Source organism: Python bivittatus, unplaced genomic scaffold (assembly GCF_059951505.1).
Source record: "Python bivittatus isolate LINGU-HERP-01145 unplaced genomic scaffold, Pbiv_v1 ctg000200_np1212, whole genome shotgun sequence".
In the NCBI taxonomy this organism is placed as follows: domain Eukaryota; kingdom Metazoa; phylum Chordata; class Lepidosauria; order Squamata; family Pythonidae; genus Python; species Python bivittatus.
This window is the reverse complement of record NW_028277040.1, coordinates 13556369-13578194: the sequence shown is the minus strand read 5'-3', so window position 1 is coordinate 13578194 and position 21826 is coordinate 13556369. Positions and strand designations below refer to the sequence as shown.

Here is a 21826-nt window from a genome sequence, read left to right as displayed (position 1 = left end):
TTCTGGTCTAGATGCATCTGTGATTATTCCTATCACTGCAAGGATATTCTCGGAATCTGGAACAGAAAAAGAACTTTGTTGAAAAGATGGCAAATGAGGAACAGATGGATATTTCAGTCTTACCTGTGAAGCCAAGCCATAGTTCATCAATTGCAGAATCTATGGGAAAGAAATTCAAATGTCTCATGGAGACCCCACCTTAATGAATTCACTAATAACTGTAATTTTCTTATTTAGTTTCCAACATTCTGTAAGCTAACCCTTTTCCCTGGCATTAAACCTAACTAATGAGATTCTGGGTGGATCTTGATTATATGCTGCTGTTAGGGGCTCAACAGTCATTGTTATACTTCTTATACAATACTACAGTTATTATTTTCCCTAGTAAAATGTTACTCCAAAGCTGATCTAGACAAAATAGGTGCAGTCCTAAATAGTTGGCACCTGTGTTTACTCTCCCCATTCTAAAATAATTTTTAAAATGTTATCCAAAAAAAAAACAACACCCCATAAATCTTTATCTGAGTGATTTGTTGGGTTTGGTCAGTGTTGCAAAAATAGTTTTGCTAATGATTTATAGAGTTTAGAAACATTCTTGGGCAGCCATTCTTTGTTTTGAAAGCAGTTTACCGCAATAAACAGCGCTTAGGGGAAAACCATTCTGAACTACCGTTGCCTTTACAGTATCAGTTTCATAGTGCCCCTCCCCCCAACACACACACACACACACACACACTCTCTCTCTCATATTCCTTAATGCTTGAAACAATGTTTTCTGATCGACTGTTTTGCACAGGCTGCTATTTTCCAACATCCTAAATGACCTCTTACTTAATTAGCTATTTGATTTCTACCGTCTGCTTCTGACAAAAGTGGATTTGTTTTGAACGTCTCACGTTTCCAAACTGCCTCAGGCACCTCTAGACATTTTAGGAATGCAGATTAACAAATACTACTTCTTTCAGCTCAGAACATCTGCTGCTTTTCTTCTCAAGCACAGACCCCTTCCACTTCTGTGTTTTTTGAAACACCAGCAGCTGAATGTTTCCTATGTCTAAAACAAGATCCATTTAAACACTTTGTAATGCACTTGGATCTCAGCCAAAAGTAACACATAGAAGGAAGGAGCTCTTCTAAAACAAGCCCTGTTTTCACCACAAGGCTCTCTTTTGTAGGCAAACATACTCAAGCCTACGAAGGCTGATGTCCAAGAATTCACTAAAGATTTATTTTATATCAATGCCAAAAGAACAAAGAAGTGACGAGGAAAGCTAATTTTATTTGGCAGCTTATTAAATTACTGGGAGAAATATATAAAAAAGGAAGTCCACAATGTCACATGTTTAGAGTCCTGAGGCCCAGCTGTAGTCCAATTTCCTTAATTTACGAAGTTCTCTTTCCTGAACTTTTGATAATTTAGATACATCCTCTCCAAAGCACTCTGTTGTCTGTGAAGCCTCTGGGTGAACTTCAATAACTTCAGATTCCTCTTCAGATTCCCTCTCTTCACTGTCACTTGACATTTCAACTTCGTCAGCAATTTCACTAGTGCTGTTAAAAAAAAACACGCATTAAGGAAACCATCTTCTATTGGCCTCAAAAACACATCATTCGTTTACGGAGATCTTAGAACTAATGCCCATGTACAAAAGCCCAGCCAGTTATCTCAGTCAACGGTTCACTGCAGATAGTCTTCCCTTCTTCTTAAATGTTTTCCTGAACATATAAAATAAGTTTATATGAAAAGGATCACAGATTCCTTAAATACATATTTTCTGATTTTTACACAACAGGCACTGATGTATACTGTATATACAAAACTACATCAGGGAAAGCTGGGCATTTTCCTTGAGGTGCTAGTAATTGCAATGAGGAACAGTAAGGTGGAATCTTGAAAAAAAGCTATTACTAAGTTAATATGCATACTTGGTAGTCAAATTCTCTATACTTTGGGAGCTCAATAACAAGGTCTTGGTCAGGTTTTTCTGCAGATGTTTTGCTTCCTGGCAAGGCTACATCAGTGCAACAATTCAGAAGTGGGGGTTGCCTTGCAGTATTTGTAATCTGTATAAGACTTGAAATCAAGAGGGTGGTGAGGTCTCCCCGGGACTTGGGACAAAATGCCTGTGGAAAATCTGATTGATACCCTTGGTATTGATCCCACAACCTGGAGAACCCAACTACTAAGTATGTATAGCAAACTGGGACTACCTCTATTACAAGAAATCCATTAATTCACATGTTCTTTCCTCCACCATCTCTAATGAGATACTGCATAAATGATGCGATCCTCCACTCCCTGGAAAAGCCCCAAAGAGTAGAACAACCTGGATCACCCCTCTAAGGATAGAAAGAACAGCCCTGAAGGCATTAGTGTCTTTGGCAGAGATGTCCACAGGGAGTCAAAAAAGTCAACATGACAATCACAGCCATGTGATCAAAACTCCACCCATGATGCTTGTTAAAAAGGGCAGCACACTGATTGCATGGTTGTGGCTGTCATCTTGACTTTTTGCCCCCCTCCCTACAGACACCAGCGGCAGAGGGGAAAAAATTGGGGAAGATCCAGAGATTCCTAAACTCTCTAGGTACATCCCAAACACAAGAGAAACATCCCTTTCCTGAGCTGTGATATTTCATTACTTTCCATCAGTTGCAACAGGAAGGAGACTGTACAAAGTAGAAAGAAAAACATGGCAGAGGAAGGGAGGACATGCAGTGTTTCACATCCTGCGCCCTGACAAATGGCCTAATCCCAGCAGGATGTCTGTCTGAGGGGTGATAGTGGTTCACCCATTTTTAGAACTCCTAACAGGGCAGATGGGATGTCTCGCAAACTTCTCAACCCAGCCCAGAGCAGGTATGCAGCCTATATGGATGTCTCTCTGGATGGATCCCATCTCAACCAAAATTGGACACTACGTTTTTAGTATTTTATATCTGAGGGACCACTCAGTAGGTTTCTTACCTTGTTCTGGGCACCAGCAAAGACTGAATAAAAAGAGGACATAAGAAAGAGGCCGAAGGTAATACATGTGCTGGAGTATGAAGCAGCTGGGGAGAAAACAAAGGCAGAAGAGATTGGAGCACTTTTTTAAGAGGTCATTCCAAACGTATACGTGCTGAGTATGGATTAGATCCATTCTTACTTCTTTAACAGCAGGTGATTCTTGGCCAAGCAGGTTCTGCACAGGTGGCTTCCCAATATCCGTGCCCTCTCTCGTTTGCTGCTGGTGCTTCCCCAGTAACAGGTAAAAAGGAGTCATGGAGAAACTCTCAACTGCTAACTAAAAAGGAGATGGAAAAAAATACACCTACATTAAGGCATACACAAATAACTTTCAAGCACAGACACACACATTTTCCAAAATGATTAGAGTGAGAAAATGGTAACTTGGCTTTGAAGTCAAGTGCAATACGATGATAGACAGTCATTAAGTAGGTCTGCCTTTGCATCCTGGTTGGACTAGAGCAGTGTTTCTCAACCTTGGCAACTTTAAGATGGGTGGACTTCAACTCCCAGAATTCCCCAGCCAGCCATGCTGGCTCGGGAATCCTGGGAGTTGAAGTCCACCCATCTTAAAGTTGCCAAGGTTAAGAAACACTGGACTAGAGTATCTATAATATGCTACCAGCAGGGGGAACTGCAGAAAGCACCCCTCAACTCACTTGGGAGGCACCAGATTAGGAAGGCAAGGTTGAATTAGCAATACTTGACCACAAAATTGGTGCAATACAAGCCTTTTCCATGACTTGAGATGAAGGCCAATTGTCATTTGGAATTGCTTTATCTTAACCTGGGTGTACATTTAAATATATATTTATAATATATAGGGCAGATTTTTAATTTGGAAAAACTAAATATAGCAACCATCTCGACCATTTCTTGAATGCAGTATTTTCTTTCAAGCAACCGTGGCTATTTCAAATAAAACAAAGCTAAAATTGTCTGCACACACCATTTTCACTTAAGCATTCAAGACTTAACTGGCAACTTGAATCTTTATTGGTACCCACAAAGTAGCAGCAGGTGAATGTCTCAACCTTCTCCAATTATAATACTAACTGCAGGGTGAGTGCATATGTTTGCCATTAAAAAAAAAAGATTCAATACCATCCTGGCCAAAGAAGGTGTAATGCAGGTGTCCCACAATGAGACATGAAAAATTAAGAACAGAAATCTATGTGAAAGGAAGCAGGGTTCTTGATGGATTTGGAGAAATCTTTGACACAGCCTATTGAATTCAAAGACACTCACTGAGGTGGGCCCCACCTTAAGACTGCGCTGCATTTTACTCTGAAATATTTTAATATAAATTCAGCATTCAAAGTGGATTTTAATTTCTTTCATAAATCCTTTAGCTACGAAAAGCAATACCTGTCTGCTGGAAGGCGTAAGTCTCTCTTCTGGGGTCTTTGTGCTAAAAGTCATTAATTCCTAACAATCAGAAGGAAAAAACAAGATTACAGAGAAGTGTCCTTATGATTTCAGTGAGTCTTTAAAATGGCACACAATTCAAAATACTAGCTCAGAAGCATATGAATATAGAAGTACATGAATTTAAATATGAGATGTGACTGTTTACCAAAACATGGGAGATAGTGAAATAAAAAGTATTTATTACTACTTGGACCAATGCCTTGCCTTTTAAACGTTATTATAGGAAAACGTCTTTCCCTTTAATATGACCAAATAACATTTTTTTTTTACTACTGTTGGGGAGAATACATTACCAACAAACCAAGTCTAGCATTTACATAAAACAATATCAGATTTAGACAGGCCAATTTTCATGTCAGCATTGTTCTGCTGGCTAGAATTGGATTGCAGGAAAATAACCTGTATCTTGTCACAGTAAGAGATATGCAAAATGCAGGCTGCTCAGAGAAACCCATAAATGTCATAATATTTGACAGAGCAAAACTTCTATAGTTGGCTCAATATTACTTATTTAGGCTGCAATCCTAAATGAAACAAGGGCTTCTGAACAAATAGGATTGACTTCTAAACAAACATGCGTAGGAGTATGTCATTAATACTTGAAGAAGTAGTAGCCAGGAAATACAGGATCATTTAAATTACTTTTTCTTACTCTACCCTACCTCCCACCACCACTAGGAGAACGATGTAATGACAGTCTATTGCAGCAATGGCGAACCTTTTGGGCTCAGCGTGTCAAAAATTCAGAAAATGCCTAACTTGACTCTGCTGGCATGTCACCCCGCCCCCCCAACAAAAGAGAAACAATTCTTTATATATTCATTTATTTTTAAAAAAATACATGTGTGGTGCTATGTATTATATAAAGAAATGTCAAATAATTACAAAAATGAAATACAAGTAAAACAAATTCAGTTTCTTTGGTAACTCAAACAAGGAGGATAGTTGTTGTCAGGTGTTGATGAACGCTGGCGTGCCACCCAAAGTGTCATAGCATGTCACCTTTGACATGTGTGTCATAGGTTTGCCATCACTGGTCTATTGGAAAGACTGGCAAAAATTAACATTACAGCCTGTTTTCAGATCTACTAGTCATTCCTAACAATGTCACTCTAAATCATTTTAATAAACCCAGAACTTACATGTGTTTCAGTCAGGAAATAAAACTGAGATTGGCTAAGCCACTGATATTTTTCAGAGGCAATACATTCAGGCACATCTCTGGGAACAAAGACAGCCCACTGGACTTTCCCTTTGCAGACTTTTCTTTGGATACACAAGGGCCGTGGTTCGCTGGGCTTGAACACAAACACTAAAGCAGAGAAGAAGAATTTTAGCCTTTAAAAACAACCCTGCCTATTTTACTGCCTCTGAGTTGAAGAGTTATTGAGTTACAAAGCCACAAAGATCCCATGCATGGAATCCAAGCCCTGATAATGCTAAGTGATCCTTTGTAAGGCCAACTTAATAATTAATCTGCTCTCTCTACTGTCACCACTAAAGAGTAGTAAGGGCCAAGGTGCATAGTTATAGCTTTTAATGATATGAGAAAACTTCAGGCAGATGACACCTCTGTGATGAGAAATAAGCTACAGTGAACCTTCCCCAACTGGTGCCATTAACATGTTGGGACTACAACTCCTTGAATTTCCAGCTATCATGCTGGTTAGAAATCCTAAACTCTTGACTTGGAGGAAATCAAGTTAAAGATGGCTACTGTTGAGGAAAATGAAAAATAAGAAAGAAATCATTCAGATTTTTCTAAATGGCCTGGGCCCCTACCCACCATATGATGGCTTCTTAATGATGGGATTCAGACTCAGTACTCTCTACGTTTTCTGTTACTTCCTCAACAGAAATGGTTTGTTCATAAAGATATACAATATTATTATAAGACTGGTGTCAAGATTACCAGGTGCCCTTTAAAAGCATCTTTTCTTTCTCTGTAGTGAAAATCTGAAAACCAGAAGCTGCTTTAACAATAAGAGATTAAGTAATTTCTAACAGATACCCCCAAGGAAAATAACTCCCTCTAAATGTAATGTCTAAATGTAATTTACTCTGAATACAGTGAGTAACTGGGTTTTGATCCTAAGATAAAATTCATTTCGGAAGTTCCACCCTTAATCAATTTTTGGCAATTATCCACCAATTATCCTCAGCATCCCCCTGTACTTTTACTCATAATCAAGAGGACTCAACCTCTGCAGAAAGGTCAGGCAGTATCAAAGCAACGGAGAAGACAGAAAAACTGACTACACTGAATTTCCTATACATTTTTGGTAGGATCCAAGACATGGTATAGTTTCCAGGTTCAGCCTAGTTAAAAAGATTGTTTTAAGTGGCATTAAACTTAAGGATGTAAAATATTTTTCTAGGCATGATAATACCAAAACTTGGACCAACCATTCTTCACAAAGTAGAAAGGCCTCTTTATGCTCACCATCTGAATATTCTGAGTGCTGTGAAATTGCGGCAATGTTCTCAGACAGATGATCAGGCTGCAGGACGCTGACATATAATTGGGCACTCCATTCCGCTGAAAAGAAAAATAATCAGGTAAGAAAAAGAACCACAGCCTATGAAAGCAGTTATTTTTCCAGGAAGGGCACAAATTGCAAGAAGGACAGATTCAATTCAAATCTAGCTTTCAAAAAACTTTGAGTAGGGTCTGCATAGGGGATGAGACTAAGAGGGTGTTCCACAGTGATGGCTGGCCTAAGGTTATCCAACAGGATCTCAGAGCTAACCTGTAATCCATAAATCACACTCTGGCCACCATGGGCTCTAAAGACTCCATTTAGTTCATCTGGAAAGGAGAGACTATATACAGTGGGGCAAAAAAGTATTTAGTCAGCCACCAATTGTGCAAGTTCTCCCACTTAAAAAGATGAGAGAGGCCTGTAATTTTCATCATAGGTATACCTCAACTATGAGAGACAAAATGAGAAAAAAAATCCAGAAAATCACATTGTCTGATTTTTAAAGAATTTATTTGCAAATCATGGTGGAAAATAAGTATTTGGTCACCTACAAACAAGCAAGATGTCTGGCTCTCACAGACCTGTAACTACTTCTTTAAGAGGCTCCTCTGTCCTCCACTCGTTACCTGTAGTAATGGCACCTGTTTGACCTTGTTATCAGTATAAAAGACACCTGTCCACAACCTCAAACAGTCACACTCCAAACTCCACTATGGCCAAGACCAAAGAGCTGTTGAAGGACACCAGAAACAAAATTGTAGACCTGCACCAGGCTGGGAAGACTGGATCTGCAATAGGCAAGCAGCTTGGTGTGAAGAAATCAACTGTGGGAGCAATAATTAGAAAATGGAAGACATACAAGATGACTAATAATCTCCCTTGATCTGGGGATCCATGCAAGATCTCACCCCGTGGGGTCAAAATGATCACAAGAATGGTGAGCAAAAATCCCAGAACCACACGGGGGGACCTAGTGAATGACCTGCAGAGAGCTGGGACCAAAGTAACAAAGGCTACCATCAGTAACACACTACGCCGCCAGGGACTCAAATCCTGCAGTGCCAGACGTGTCCCCCTGCTTAAGCCAGTACATGTCCGGGCCCGTCTGAAGTTTGCTAGAGAGCATTTGGATGATCCAGAAGAGGACTGGGAGAATGTCATATGGTCAGATGAAACCAAAGTAGAATGTTTTGGTCTAAACTCAACTCGTCGTGTTTGGAGGAGAGAGAATGCTGAGTTGCATCCAAAGAACACCATACCTACTGTGAAGCATGGGGATGGAAGCATCATGCTTTGGGGCTGTTTTTCTGCAAAGGGACCAGGACGACTGATCCGTGTAAAGGAAAGAATGAATGGGGCCATGTATTGTGAGATTTTGAGTGAACACCTCCTTCCATCAGCAAGGGCATTGAAGATGAAACGTGGCTGGGTCTTTCAGCATGACAGTGATCCCAAACACACTGCCCGGGCAACGAAGGAGTGGCTTCGTAAGAAGCATTTCACGGTCCTGGAGTGGCCTAGCCAGTCTCCAGATCTCAACCCCATGGAAAACCTTTGGAGGGAGTTGAAAGTCCGTGTTGCCCAGCGACAGCCCCAAAACATCACTGCTCTAGAGGAGATCTGCATGGAGGAATGGGCCAAAATACCAGCAACAGTGTGTGAAAACCTTGTGAAGACTTACAGAAAACGTTTGACCTCTGTCATTGCCAACAAAGGATATATAACAAAGTATTGAGATGAACTTTTGATATTGACCAAATACTTATTTTCCACCATGATTTGCAAATAAATTCTTTAAAAATCAGACAATGTGATTTTCTGGATTTTTTTCCCCATTTTGTCTCTCATAGTTGAGGTATACCTATGATGAAAATTACAGGCCTCTCTCATCTTTTTAAGTGGGAGAACTTGCACAATTGGTGGCTGACTAAATACTTTTTTGCCCCACTGTATGTTACCAAACTGGCATGGGAGAAACATAGCTCTGATAGATTTACATTTTGAATTCATTAACTGTTGGAATTCAACTAATCATCATCATTTGCCATTAGTCTTTTTCAGGTTAATAACAAAGTATCTTAAAATGTGCTCAAGGAAACAATTAAATAGGCTTTTCTAAATCCATAGGACAAAGACAGATTACATTTTGGCCAAGAGCAAAAACAAATGAACAACAAAGGGTAATTTTCATATGAAGGTTACTATTTAGATTCCTAACACCACAGTCTTCTCCTCAGGTAGTCAGGAAAGACCTGCTCAACATTTCAGGGCCAGCAGACGGGGCATTTTCTATTGGTGCACCCAAGTTATGCAACTTTGCTGGTCCTCTTCTTGTTCCTGTTTGGTCGTTAGAATATTTTGCCTTGGGGCTTTTGATTTTGTTCAGTTGCCCGGATTTCTGTAAATCTTTTGTTTACTCCCAATAAACCTTTTATTTACTTTCTTCCTACGTCTCCTGCAGCTTCTCAAAATTGTTCTGGAAGAACCTCCAATTCTCTGAATTTATAAGAGAGCAGGCAATTATCTCTCTCCCAGCTCCACTGCTTCACTGAGTTTCCTTCATACAGATTAGTAAAATATCTCTGCCTAACATGATTACCAACAGCCTTCTAAACTAGACTATAGAATAAGTTTGCTGATGCTAAATTATTCATTTCAATTTGTATTTCATGTAAAAAAATATCACCTAATTTTGTATAATGTTCTTCTAACATTTAGACTTCATGCATTTTTTTTAACCACTTAGGTTTTAAGCTGAACAAAAATTCTGGCCGTTTTTCAAAAACACACAGATTAATTCAGTATCTTTTGGCAGTTGCGCCACAATTAATAACAGCAGGCAGCTGGTAGTAAGAATAATCCAGCACATGTGCTGGTGGATTAACCTGCCATTTAATGTTAAACATTTACTAAAGGGGTTTTCTTTTTCCAGATGAAACCAAAACTGAAAGATTTTGTACTCATTCTTTCAACTACTGATTTAGTATGACTAAATGTTTAGCATAAAATGCCGAGGAGGAAAGAAGATGGAAGAGCGAAGGCTTACGTGAACAGGTCAGCAAGTTCCAGCAGCACAAAAAACCACTGCTGGTGGTGCCAAGGAGATATTTGGAACAAATGAACCTCCCAAAGCAGAGGCTCCTAAAGGAGGGAAGGAAATGTCAGGATAGTTACCAACTCCAATCACATTAGTACCATTTATTGCTATATTCATCAGCATGCAGGGTTGAAACTGGTGGAAGAGGTAACGGATCATTCCCAGTTCAGTATGGTATTTCTTAATACATCCCCCCTTCATTAACAAGGGTCTATCTCAGGAACTCATTTCTCAAATTTGGTTTTATGCTGCACAATAAAACTAATTTTGTTTCAAAATGATACTCTGTGTTCTCAACAGCAAGTTATCTGTTACAGTTTGAAGACCAACCACATGGTAAATGGGTAGATCATCCAAAAAGTTCAGGCAAGAGGAAGGACACTACTGATGCTCAGGCCATTTGCACATTCAGGAATTAAGATCAGCCAACGCCCTCCAATTCCACCACTGAACAACTTTAGTCTTTCTACTCACATCTTTTAGCAGCAACTGTGTGTACAGACATGGGAACAAATTCCATTTTACAACCAAGCCTCCTACAGCAATCGGGCAAATGTTTACATAAAGAGGGTCAAGGAAGTCATTTGAAAAATAGCACCTTCCGAGCAAACTGTTCTATTGAAACCCATTTCAGATAACACTGGTCTCTGCAAGTGCTGACAGGCAAGAGGTCATGATCAATTTTAAAAGTTTGCTGAAACCATCTTGCTGACGGGAAGGTAAATTAGCAGCAACTGGCTTATACTAGTGGCAAGGTATGAGGAATTCAAGCAGACTGAGGGCTCAGATGCACTGAGAATATAGCTATTAATTTACCTATTTAAGAACACATACTGTCGCACAATCATTCACAATTAAAGAGGGCGGCCTGCTCACTTAGAAACATAAATGCAGCCACGTCCCTTAGTTATACTGAATTACTGATTTAATCATTCATGTTAATGAGGCTCCCTTACTGGCTGCAGGAAGTTCAGAAATGAATACAAGAGAGGACCAATAACTTTGCTCATTATTCCAGTGCACATTTTCGTTTCATAGAAGAGCAATTTTACACTTCTTTATCTCAACTTTTTCCCATTATCTCTTCCCTCCATTTTATTCTTAACCAAAGGATTTGATCTTTTAAAAAAGGGTTCCGGTCTAATTTAACTTAAAATTATACATATTGCATATGTTATTCCAGGCACAAAAAATGAGATAATTTGTGAAGACTTTTTTTCTCTGTTGTCAGATCCTGTTCTTAAATTAATTAGGGGAGGTTGTAAGCATTCCAGACTTGCTTCTAAAAACTAAAATATTACACTTTTCAAAGGGTCTTTTAAAAAACTGATTTAAATACAAAAAAGCAAAGCAATAAAACCCAAAAGAACAAACATACAAGTACATACAGTATAGTTCCTGGAGGATGGCAGAAAGTACATTTTAGATCCCATGCTTCAGAGTCCCACACGGTGACTGTTTTGTCAAAGCTAACAGCAAGCAAAGAGCCATCTTCAGAGAAGCAGCAATTTGTAGCTTGATAATTGTGATAGCTTCCTACAAAATTACAGGTCCAAGTTGTCCTTTCAGCTGCTGGAGAAGAGACATACAGATTTAGGAAAGGAATATAAATGTTAGCTGGATGACAGGAAAAGGAGCATGTGAGAATTTTAATTTTACAAATTAGGTCTGGTATTGCTTGTGAGGTCAACAATTGTATTCACCTGCTCCTTTCCCTTGCAAGAAAGCCCCCAATACAGAGCAGTATCGAAGCAACCAAGGAGGCCCTCACCTTCTTTTCCCACCGGAAGGAGAAGAGGGAGAGGTTAGTCCATCTCGGTAGCCCAGCTGTGCAATTCCACATAAACCCCATACTACCCTTCCTTTTTCTGGAGCAGGAAAAGCCACACATTGCTGGGATGATTTCTGTCCACATGAACAGAACCAAGGCATCACTGTGTGGGAGTAACACTTGCCATGGCAAGGAAAAAGGGGAAAAGACAAGCAAAAGCCTATACTAGTTAAATTTATTTCTACACAAAATGGAATCTTTCTAAAAGCACGGTCATATTTAAGTTACATATTTTTGCTGGCATTTTGTTCAAGAGAAATTCTAGAATACCAACCACAACCGTATAGGTTTGTCTGACACAAACATAAATCCACATACTTCACTTTAATGTGCTCCCTAATAAGTTATTTGCAAGCATTACTTTGTGCCCACATCTGCAGTTTTTCTTGGAATCCATATCCTTTCAGACCACATGGAAGAGAGAATCTAATACCATGTTAAAGATGCATTTCATTTCATAAAACATCTGGATACACCACATCAAGAAACGAACACACAAACCAAAAAAAAGCCCAAACATGATACTCAAAATAGCAAGATGGACCCTTCCTCACAAATAGGTGCTCCTACCTGCCACTTTAAGTGCCCAGGTTATGAAAACCAGAAAAACTTTCAGATATAGGCAACACTCTTTTCCTCAACACTAGGATATCTTATGCACGGAAAAGTGCAGAGGCTTAAAATTAAGGGGGAAAAAATGAATCCTACATCTCCACAAAAACAGCCTCACAAAGACCAGCAAACTTTCATGACTGAACATAAAGAGATAAGAAAATACCAGTAACAGGGAACCTCAGGTTCAGTAGGAACTCCTATCTTAGTTGCCATTAAGTAAGCACAGGACAGAGATGCTCAATCATAGCTATACTAAATCTTTTTCTCTTATACAGTGGAACCTTGGGTTACGAACGCTTCTGTTCATGAACTTTTTGGGTGACGACCAGCTCTGGCCGCAAAATTTTGCTTTGGTTTGCAAACTCCGCCTCGGGTTACGAACAGGATACGCGGCCATTTTCCCTGCTGACACGCGGTTGCGGCTTCCTGTGGGCGAGATCGCGGTAGCAAGGAGACGTTCGGTGAGGCTTGTGTGTTTCTTAGCGTTCTGTGAAGGTTTTTGGTGTGCTTATTAGCATGGCTCCAAAGAAAGTGCAGAGCAGGCTTGGCAAGAAAATTTGCTTCGGGTTGTGACCAATTTGGGTCGCGACCAGAGTCACGGAACGAATTAAGTTCGTAAACCGAGGTTCCACTGTATTATGTATGACTTTATTCCAGTTTCAAAGTTCACAAATAGTCCAATTCCACTGTACACAGGAGAACAACAAAGTGACTAGTCGTGTCTCTCTGTGTAGAGAGATAATTTCTACATATGCAGAAATAAAAATAAATACTCTAGAAGGAAACAGAAAAACATGAATAAGTCACACCGCTTACCTGAGTTTTAGGAATCTCATAAAGATCCCTTTTTTTCTTTAGCCTTCAGCACACACAATGGCCCTTTACAGATTTAGCCAACCAACCAACCAACCAACCAGCAAATCGTCACCTGCACTGTATTCAACCCTCTGCTGTATCTCAAATTCCTCACTTGCATCAAAAAGCCCAAACTGAACGCTTTATTCATGCTGCAAATGAATGAAAAAACTACTCTCCCCACTTTACTTACTTTCACTGTCTTCATCAACCAGCAGCATCCAGATTTTGAAGTGCCTGTCACTGCTGGCTGTTACCAGAGTTGGGGTTACATGTTCAGAGCCATCCGTGCTACGGAAACACATAGCTGTTACACAGTCCTCGTGTGGCATATTTATTCGTGTGTTTAGAGTAAAGCTAGCATAAAAAAGAAAAGAAAGTTATATTGAAATATTCCCATGAAGTAAATGGGCTTCAAGGCTTGTTACATTATGCTGGACTGATATATAAAACATTTCATTCGGAACAATGGTCACATAAACTGTGTGGATGGTGTAATCACTGGATACTATAATTTCCAATTAGACGTGTTTCCATTTTTAACCTCAAATAAAATGTCCTGATTCTGTAGCACTGACTGTGTAAGAAATAAATCTGGTTATACACCATCAAGGTATAAAATGAAGTAGTTGCCTGAGGTGAGCTTGACTCCTGATGAATTACATGTAAACATCCATATAATTTGGGGGGTGCAGTACAGAACTGCTTTGCCATTACCTTCTTTTCAAGTGTTGCTTCAACATTCTCATCTACATTAGACTTGATAGAAGAGCATATCTTTCCTGTACACTAATGCTCTTCTATCAGACCCACATACACAAATTAATTAGGAGGAGGATACAGTGACTTAAGGCTTGCAGGACATCACTCTTTACTTATTATTTTCCAGCAATCAGAAACCATCTGCTCTATTACGTTAACTATATAAGTGGAACAGGGATGAGAAATATGGTAGGTTGCCACTAGTTCCATAAATGTCATCACTTGGTTTCCTAAGTACTACACTGATAATTTGTATGGTCAACCTAGTGCAAATCACATATATTTATACTTGGCCAAAAATATAAGACAGAGTATAAAACTAGCTGAAACACTGGGAATACTGTGAAGACGCTTGCCATCCAATTCTTATCAAGGTTCACCAGCATAACAAATCAGAAATGGAATACACCAGCCTTCTCCAGACTGATGCCCAACAGGAAAGTTGGACTTCAACTCTTTGGCCATCTTAGCTAGGAATTTGGAGAGTGGAAATGTAAGATTAACTGGTGGTTAAGCACAATTAAAACCACATCAACACAAATCACAGATTTTTCCTGAAAAACGAATTCTCCCTGAAAAGCCCTGTCACCGCCCACTTGCAATATGTCATGGAAGTCACTGCTCTGTTTCCCTGTGGCCTCAGTTCTCTGCAGCTGCTGAAAATAATGCTAAAAAAAAATTGCAATTATGAAAATGTGGCCTGCCCCTGGCTTATGAGATACTTGAAGTCCTGGCATTCATTCTGCATGTCTAAAAGCGAAATCTATGCTCTAAAATGATCTCAGGACACATTACTGCTCTGCAGTGTAGAAACTATATGACTCCCTCTGGCCAGCACAAATCGAAACACGTATACCTTTGTGTCTGCTCATTGTAAGCCCAGAGTTTCAGCTGCAACTCAAGTTCACTGCAGCTTCCTTGCCGCTGTTCCACAGTAGCCAACCAGTCACCTCTGGAATCAAATGCAGCTTTCACTAACTCAATCTGGTCCAGACCCGACTGATGAATATATTCCTGCTGCACAACATCCAACTGCAAATTTAAAAAAGAGACGCAAAAGAGATGTTTAAGCTCATATGTATTTGGAGGCAAGTCAAAAACAAATCAGAAAAGGAAGACTTTACAGGAGATACAGTATCTATCTGCTCTAAGCTAAGCTATACAAGGTGGGAGGTGCACTAAAGTTAGTGTGGATGAAGGTGACATAGATATCAAAATGCATCTTGCCACATTCACCACCATTGCTTATGGCTTGCCACTAAGCATCTACAGTTAACATTCTTTATAAAAATGAATAGTTGCTTCATTCCATTGTAAGTTGCTTGCTCAGGTCAAAATATTGTATGATCTCTATTGTTTTGCATGTCCTAAGTAGTACACAATGTGACCTTCTGAATGAAAGTGTCCAATTCCAGCCCATTTCAATTTGTTGATGCCAAAGCTGTTAATGTTTCTTGCTGTTTTTATGTTTTTTAGTTTTCTTGCCACCCAGAGTCCACTGGAGTTGGGTGGCCAATACATTTAAATAAATAAATAATGTGTAGTCAAGAAAGGAAAGCTCAACACAGTGAAAGAGGAGGTGAATTGACTACACATTATTTATTTACTTAGATGTATTGGCCACCCAACTCTATGTTCCGTGTTTCCACTGTAATCTGTCTTTGAATTTTTCTTTTCCTATATAGCAGCATCAGCAACTAGATATCCCAAAGGCTTTAATCTAGCCACATCAAAAACACTATTAAAAAAAGACTCCAAAAAATCCTGGGTTGTTTCTCAGTAACATGCTGAGTGCCATCCAACCTGAAGGGCCATCATTCAGCACTACATCATCAATCACTTTACACTGACTATACATGTGTTTTTCTGGTAAAATACAGGAATGGTTTACCACTCCCTTCTTATGCACAACATGAAATTATGCCTTCGGTGTTGTCATTGTAATGACCATCCACTTCCAGCATTTCCCTATATTTATGCTGCCCAATAAGGTGTCTGCTTGCCTTAGCTGGGCAGCTGGGATGACCTTCATGCCTTGGGCGACCCTGCTGGGAGGTATGCTCTTGGCATACACTCCCAGCGTTCATCACCCATCCCTCCTAGGAACATCTCACCCGCTACCAGGCAGCATACAGGACTTGAGCATGGGACAAGCATAAGATTAAATAAAAATTTCAAAACAGCATTAGATTAATGCTTCATATGAAAGTATCTTGCATCAGTTGAGAACTTCAGAAGGTTAGTAAAATCAATAACTACAACAGCCAATATAATATGATTCTTAAGTCAAAACGATACATTACAAAGATTTCTGCCTGATATAAGAATTCCACCCTTATGTAGAATTATAATTCATTAATAGTTTCTAAGTTGAATTCTTATCACACATGAGCTTTTCCTCATGAGTTATTTTTGACATCAATGCCTAGTCCCACAATTTATTTTGCCATTATTCTATGGATGGAATTATACATGATTTCCAATGAAAAACATAAAATATCCTGGCAGTTCTTACCATATATTTCTTTATTTCTTAAATTTGTATGCCGCCCACCTCCCCCAGATATACAAAACCAACTCGGTATACTTATAAAGCCTCACTCACAATGTATATAAAGTAAGCCCAAGCTATTCCTGTATACATCTACAACCCATATTTCCAGTCCTCAGTGGGGTACTTTTTACAAGTCTTTCACTGACATGCTTAACAGCAACAGTTAATTCTGCTTTTTCTGTGACAGGCTCCATGCTATAGAATAAATTGCCACTGGCACTGAAGTCAGTTCCCCCTTTATTAATATTTGGAAGGGGGGGCATAACTCCAATTATTTATCCAGACTTTTTAACATTTTATTCTTTAGTTTTTATTGTTTTTTATTTAGAAAATGTATTATGCTGCCACTCCTTTCAGGGCTCTGGGTGGCTTATAAAAATACAGTAAAATGATCTGATAGAAAATTCCCTTCGGAAAGACTGAAAGAAGTACATTCAAATCAACTGGAGGAAGACCAAACATATGAAGCTACCTTAGACCATGGTCCATTCGGCACAGGACCATCTCTTCAAACTAGCAGTGGTTCTCCAAAGACTCAGCAGAACTCTTTCCTATAATCTACAGCTTCTTATTCTTTTAATTAGTCACTGCTAACATTCTGCATGAGAAACATGTAATCTACCAGTTATCTACAGTCCTTCCTCTAGAGTAAATAATAAGTGGATACTTATTAAACTTATAGAATATGTGTTCAGTCTAACTGTTGCTCTCATGCAATTGTAAATTATATGACTGCACTCTATTTTTTAAAAAGAAATTAAAAAGTGCTTGTATTACTGGTCACAAGGACACAGTCCCTTATCATCCTCTTTGAGTGGCTTCCCATTCAAAGTTTTTGCACACTTCTATGCGCAACTCAACTATCAGCATCACTTTGTATCACCGTGTTTCTTTGCTTTTGTACAGAAACCCAGACACTGTATTCTCTTTATGCCCACTGTCCATTTATCCTAGTGGCATCAATGATTTCTACTTCTATATGCCAGAGTCTACCTTTTGCCCCCATATCACACAGTCTTCTCCAACTTCAGCAAAGCTTATCCTGAACTTCAGTTCTTCACCTTCTTCCTTTTCACTCTGCTGTATCCCCACCCCCAATCCATGTCATCACACAGCTCCACTTATGCCTATTCCATACATAGAGACAATTCCCTTGATTTTCACACAAAGAACCCTTCTCACAATAGCAATGTATCGCTGTCACCCTGACTTGTTGAGCACCTTGAGGAAGACATATAAAGGGCACATATGCATATGGGCAGATTGGCCTCATATTTAACAGCTTGCTTGGTAGGTGATTAGAACACTCCATTAGCAAGTAAGTCAACCTTGAAATCTCTCTCTTCCTCTCCACTCATCTGCTTGTCCTAGTTGAAAAGGAAGAGAAACCTATTCCTCAGCTCTAGTTCTCTGCTATTAGTTTACCTTATAGATTACATTTTTTTCAGCCTGTTAAGAGATCAATACTCTGCTGCTAGAATGGAAACATGAACTGTTTTGTAAGTTAGTAGCTTCCCTGGATTTACAAGGCTTTATTAGACAGTCACTAGTTTAACTTACATTGTACAAGAGTTTATCATTTTGCAGTGAATAGAACTGCAGATGACCAGGCTTGCCATTCAGAACTAAAGCTTTAGTTCTTGGGTCAACTATTAAGCCAGTCTTGACATCGCTGCCTGAAATAAAGAAAACGGTTTGAAACAGAATAGCATTTCTTCTTAAAACATAAACACAATTTTTCCTCCCAAACCTTACCCTACATACCTTTGATTAATCCTTGAATTACTGCAGAAACTCTCAAGTTGCTGTGTATGATTATTATCTCTGTATGCATTAAAAGAAGTTAACAAACATAAGAATCAAGGTTTGCAAAAGATAAAGAAAAGTTAGCATTTACAATTCGACAATTCAGAATGCTGACTCGATCATAAGATATTTCTATTAGGAAAAAAAAGCTTGCTTTAAAGAGCTGGTTTAAATCTTGGGAGCATTCTTGTAAATAGGCTTGGAACAATTTGGTTAAAGCAGCAACCAACAGTACATTTGAGGAACTTTGACTGAGGCCAGCAAAATCTCTTTCTAGGATAGAAGGACTTTGAAGAAAACCACAGATGCCAGGTAACCTCAAAAGTAAACCCCTGTAATGCAAAGCTATTTTTGTATGCTGTCCAAAATTAAAATTATTTAGAGTAAGGTAGCAGGACCATTTTCTACTATGAGTCACAGAAAGTAGGTAACTCTCTTCTGTACAACACTGATGGGGTATATATAGTTTCCAGAACTTGATGGACTTCAACTTCCAGCTGGTCTAACCAGCATGGTAAGTGATGGAAGCTGGACTCCAAAGCATCTGGAGGTCCAACAGCTCCCCATTCCAGAGTTAGGGAGTTCATAAGTAGTCCTCATTTAGCAACCACAATTGGAACCGTCAACTTGGTTGTTCAGTGAAGTGGTTGCTAAGCGAAACCGCAACTGTGCTTATGATGTTATTTCAACTGTCCTTTGCTTTTCAGACCTGCAAAGGTCATAAATGGAGGACTGGTCACAAAGTTACTTTTTCATCACCATTGTAACTGCGAACAGTCATTGTACAAGGCAGTCACTGGATTACCTGTAATCTATGCCAATAATTTTTCTTCTCCAGGCTATAGATCACTGGTGGTGTACAAGGGTACTACAGTGCTGTATATAATAATATAAAATATAAAACAACTGTTTTACATAAGCACAAAATATTTTCTCAAAGCCCGAAAGATTGAGATTCTTGCTTGAAATCTTATATGAGATTTTTGGCAAGAACATGATTCTTGGAGAGACTGAATCTCATGAAATGTCACCTATTAAAAATGTTTTTCAATTAATTTTTACATTACTTCATGAAGTTATTGGGGCATCATATAAAATAAGTCAGGCATGTTATGGCACACATGGGCACTCCATTGCCAGCTTTCGGCTTATGTGATGGCCCTCAAAGTTTTCAGTAATGATGTATGGTCTGTGTAAAAGATAAAGTTCAAAAACACTTGAACTATAGAACTGGAAATAGGCAATCATTGGTGCTAAGTCAGGCAAGGCAGGAAGATCCATATATATTATGGTGCAACAAGTTTAACATGTTAAACCAAAAAAATTACAAATCTTCCTGGATTTGTAAAAGGTTCTTGCTGATTTGGTCTTACTGTTATCAGAATGTGAAGTACAAAGAAGAGTTCCATCAGGTGAGACAGAGATATGCTGTATTGTGGCTCCTAAACGAGGCAAAAATTCCTTTTTAGCATCTGACCCATCTCGCCATTGAACCAGCACAGATTCAATCCCACCACTCAGGAGGCTAGTGCCTGTTGTTCCAAACAAAGAAAAGTAAATGAATTAGAGGGCTGATGAATCTATTAACAGCCAAGTAGCAGCAGTTCTCCATTGTTTCAAGAACATGCTTTCCCCAGCAATGCTACCTCAGATTTTCAGCTAGAAATGTGAGCTCATATGAGCTAAGAAAAGAAACAGAAAAAAATGAAAATTGATTAAACCTGATAAATATTATAAAGGCAATGCAAGAATCAGGTTAACTCCTGCAGGTTAGCTGCAGAATACTGTATAAAATTTACTCAAAAGTAAAAACTGTGACAAAAAATCCCCCAAATCCTGAGAGCAAAATTGTTTACAGCAGTCCATGAATGGCATATCTAAGGTTCTGTCCTCTTATCTAAGGGAGTAGCAGAATATTATGTGAAGGACATGACATGTCGTCTCAAACGTTCGCAAAGAAAATTTGACCCTGGTAGGCACTTTAGGATTTGGAGGACTATAGTTCAAACATTTTATGCATACTTCTCTAACTGCATATATTTAGGAATTTACTCCTGAGTAACATTTCTACAGTATTTAAATTATTTTACATTTATACCACAGCTAATAAGGAGTAAAGCCAATTCTTGCTTTGGCTGAGTAGCCTGTACAAGTATTTGAATCCTATGAGGACTTAATTACTTCTTGTCATAGTAACTGGAGTTAGAAAGGACTAAGACCACAATCCTACACAAATTGACCTAGGAGTAAGCTCAGTGAATTAACTCCCTCCAAGTTATACAGATACTGTATTTGATATAAGTTCTGCTGGAAAGGTATATAATGATCGTTTTGATCTCTCTCTGTATATAATAGGCCTCACAAACTGAAATTTAATTACTACAAAAATACCAGAATTAACATTTGGTTTAACAAGGGATTAAGTTTTTTTCTTGTAACATAGGAAGGAGGATTTTCAAGCCAAACCTTACATTCTGCTTACGTTAGCAGAAAAATATGTTCTACTGCCACACAGCAAAATTCCTCCTCTTTCCTGTTCAAATAAGAAGCCAAGAATAAAATAAACACCGCAGGGGCCACCTCAAGTGCTTGGCAAGGTCCAAAATTTTCCAGCAGAGAGAGATGATTTCCCCCCAGCTACTTAGGTAATAGCTCAGCTTCCCTGTTTACTTACACTGATATAAAACAGGCATAACCATTTTATTACCTTACCATTAATCATCATACAACCATGATTAAAAAAACTTCTACTGTTTCTGCTATGAACTCATTTCTAAATCCTCATGTCTTTGATAGACATATTCAGTATACCAAACTTGTTCTTGTAGGAATATCTGATACTTGTAGCACATTTTTGGCAGTCTGCATATCTGTAGATCATTAAAATGATTAGTAAGAGACGTGTGCTTGTAAGATTGGGAGCATATGGAATATTCCTAAATATTCCCTCTTAAAACTGGACTTTTATAGCTCAGGCAATTTTACCTTCTACAGAGAAAGCAAGATCGATGACTTCATTGTGATGCCAGTGCATTGTGGAAAAAGTATATTCTCTCTTATGATTAAAATTTCTCCTATAGGAACAAAAAACACATTTAATTGCAGATCAACTTCTCAAGATTTTAAGAGGAGCTAATAGACAAATCACTTTGGCCAACTGTTAAACCAACCCTCCCCAATCCACTTGTGTGAATTTCTCTCTCCAGCCGGCCAGCACGGCCAATACTGAGAACTGAGGAAACTGAAGTCTGAACATCCAAAGACTCCCAGGCTGAGGGAATCTGTGCTAAATATTGTTAACTCTTGAGCTTGCGAAGTAAGAATATTTTTTTCTTCTACATTATATACAGACTCTACTAAAGGAAATATAGGCGTAAACACA

At 38.9% G+C, this 21826-nt stretch overlaps 1 protein-coding gene across 3 annotated transcripts in view; it reads right to left on the bottom strand.

Moving 5' to 3' along the window:
* Positions 1–835: 835 nt before the first annotated feature.
* The window catches only part of WDR75 (WD repeat domain 75), a 30931-nt gene continuing 9940 nt past the window's right edge, over positions 836–21826 (bottom strand). Inside the window, exons 8-21 of one of the 3 annotated variants that reach the window (XM_007425319.4) lie at positions 21430–21518; positions 19818–19976; positions 18403–18462; positions 18199–18314; positions 14941–15116; positions 13516–13679; positions 11410–11590; positions 9971–10065; positions 6885–6980; positions 5584–5753; positions 4379–4438; positions 3150–3287; positions 2969–3054; positions 836–1551 (exon numbers count right to left, since the gene is read on the bottom strand). In XM_007425319.4, coding sequence (XP_007425381.2) covers positions 1344–1551; positions 2969–3054; positions 3150–3287; positions 4379–4438; positions 5584–5753; positions 6885–6980; positions 9971–10065; positions 11410–11590; positions 13516–13679; positions 14941–15116; positions 18199–18314; positions 18403–18462; positions 19818–19976; positions 21430–21518 — 1798 coding nt within the window. In that variant the 3' untranslated portion in view covers positions 836–1343. Of the gene's footprint in view, positions 1552–2968; positions 3055–3149; positions 3288–4378; positions 4439–5583; positions 5754–6884; positions 6981–9970; positions 10066–11409; positions 11594–13515; positions 13680–14940; positions 15117–18198; positions 18315–18402; positions 18463–19817; positions 19977–21429; positions 21519–21826 lie in introns of all 3 variants that reach the window. The other 2 variants (XM_007425318.4, XM_088135721.1) reach the window with 2 other exon arrangements.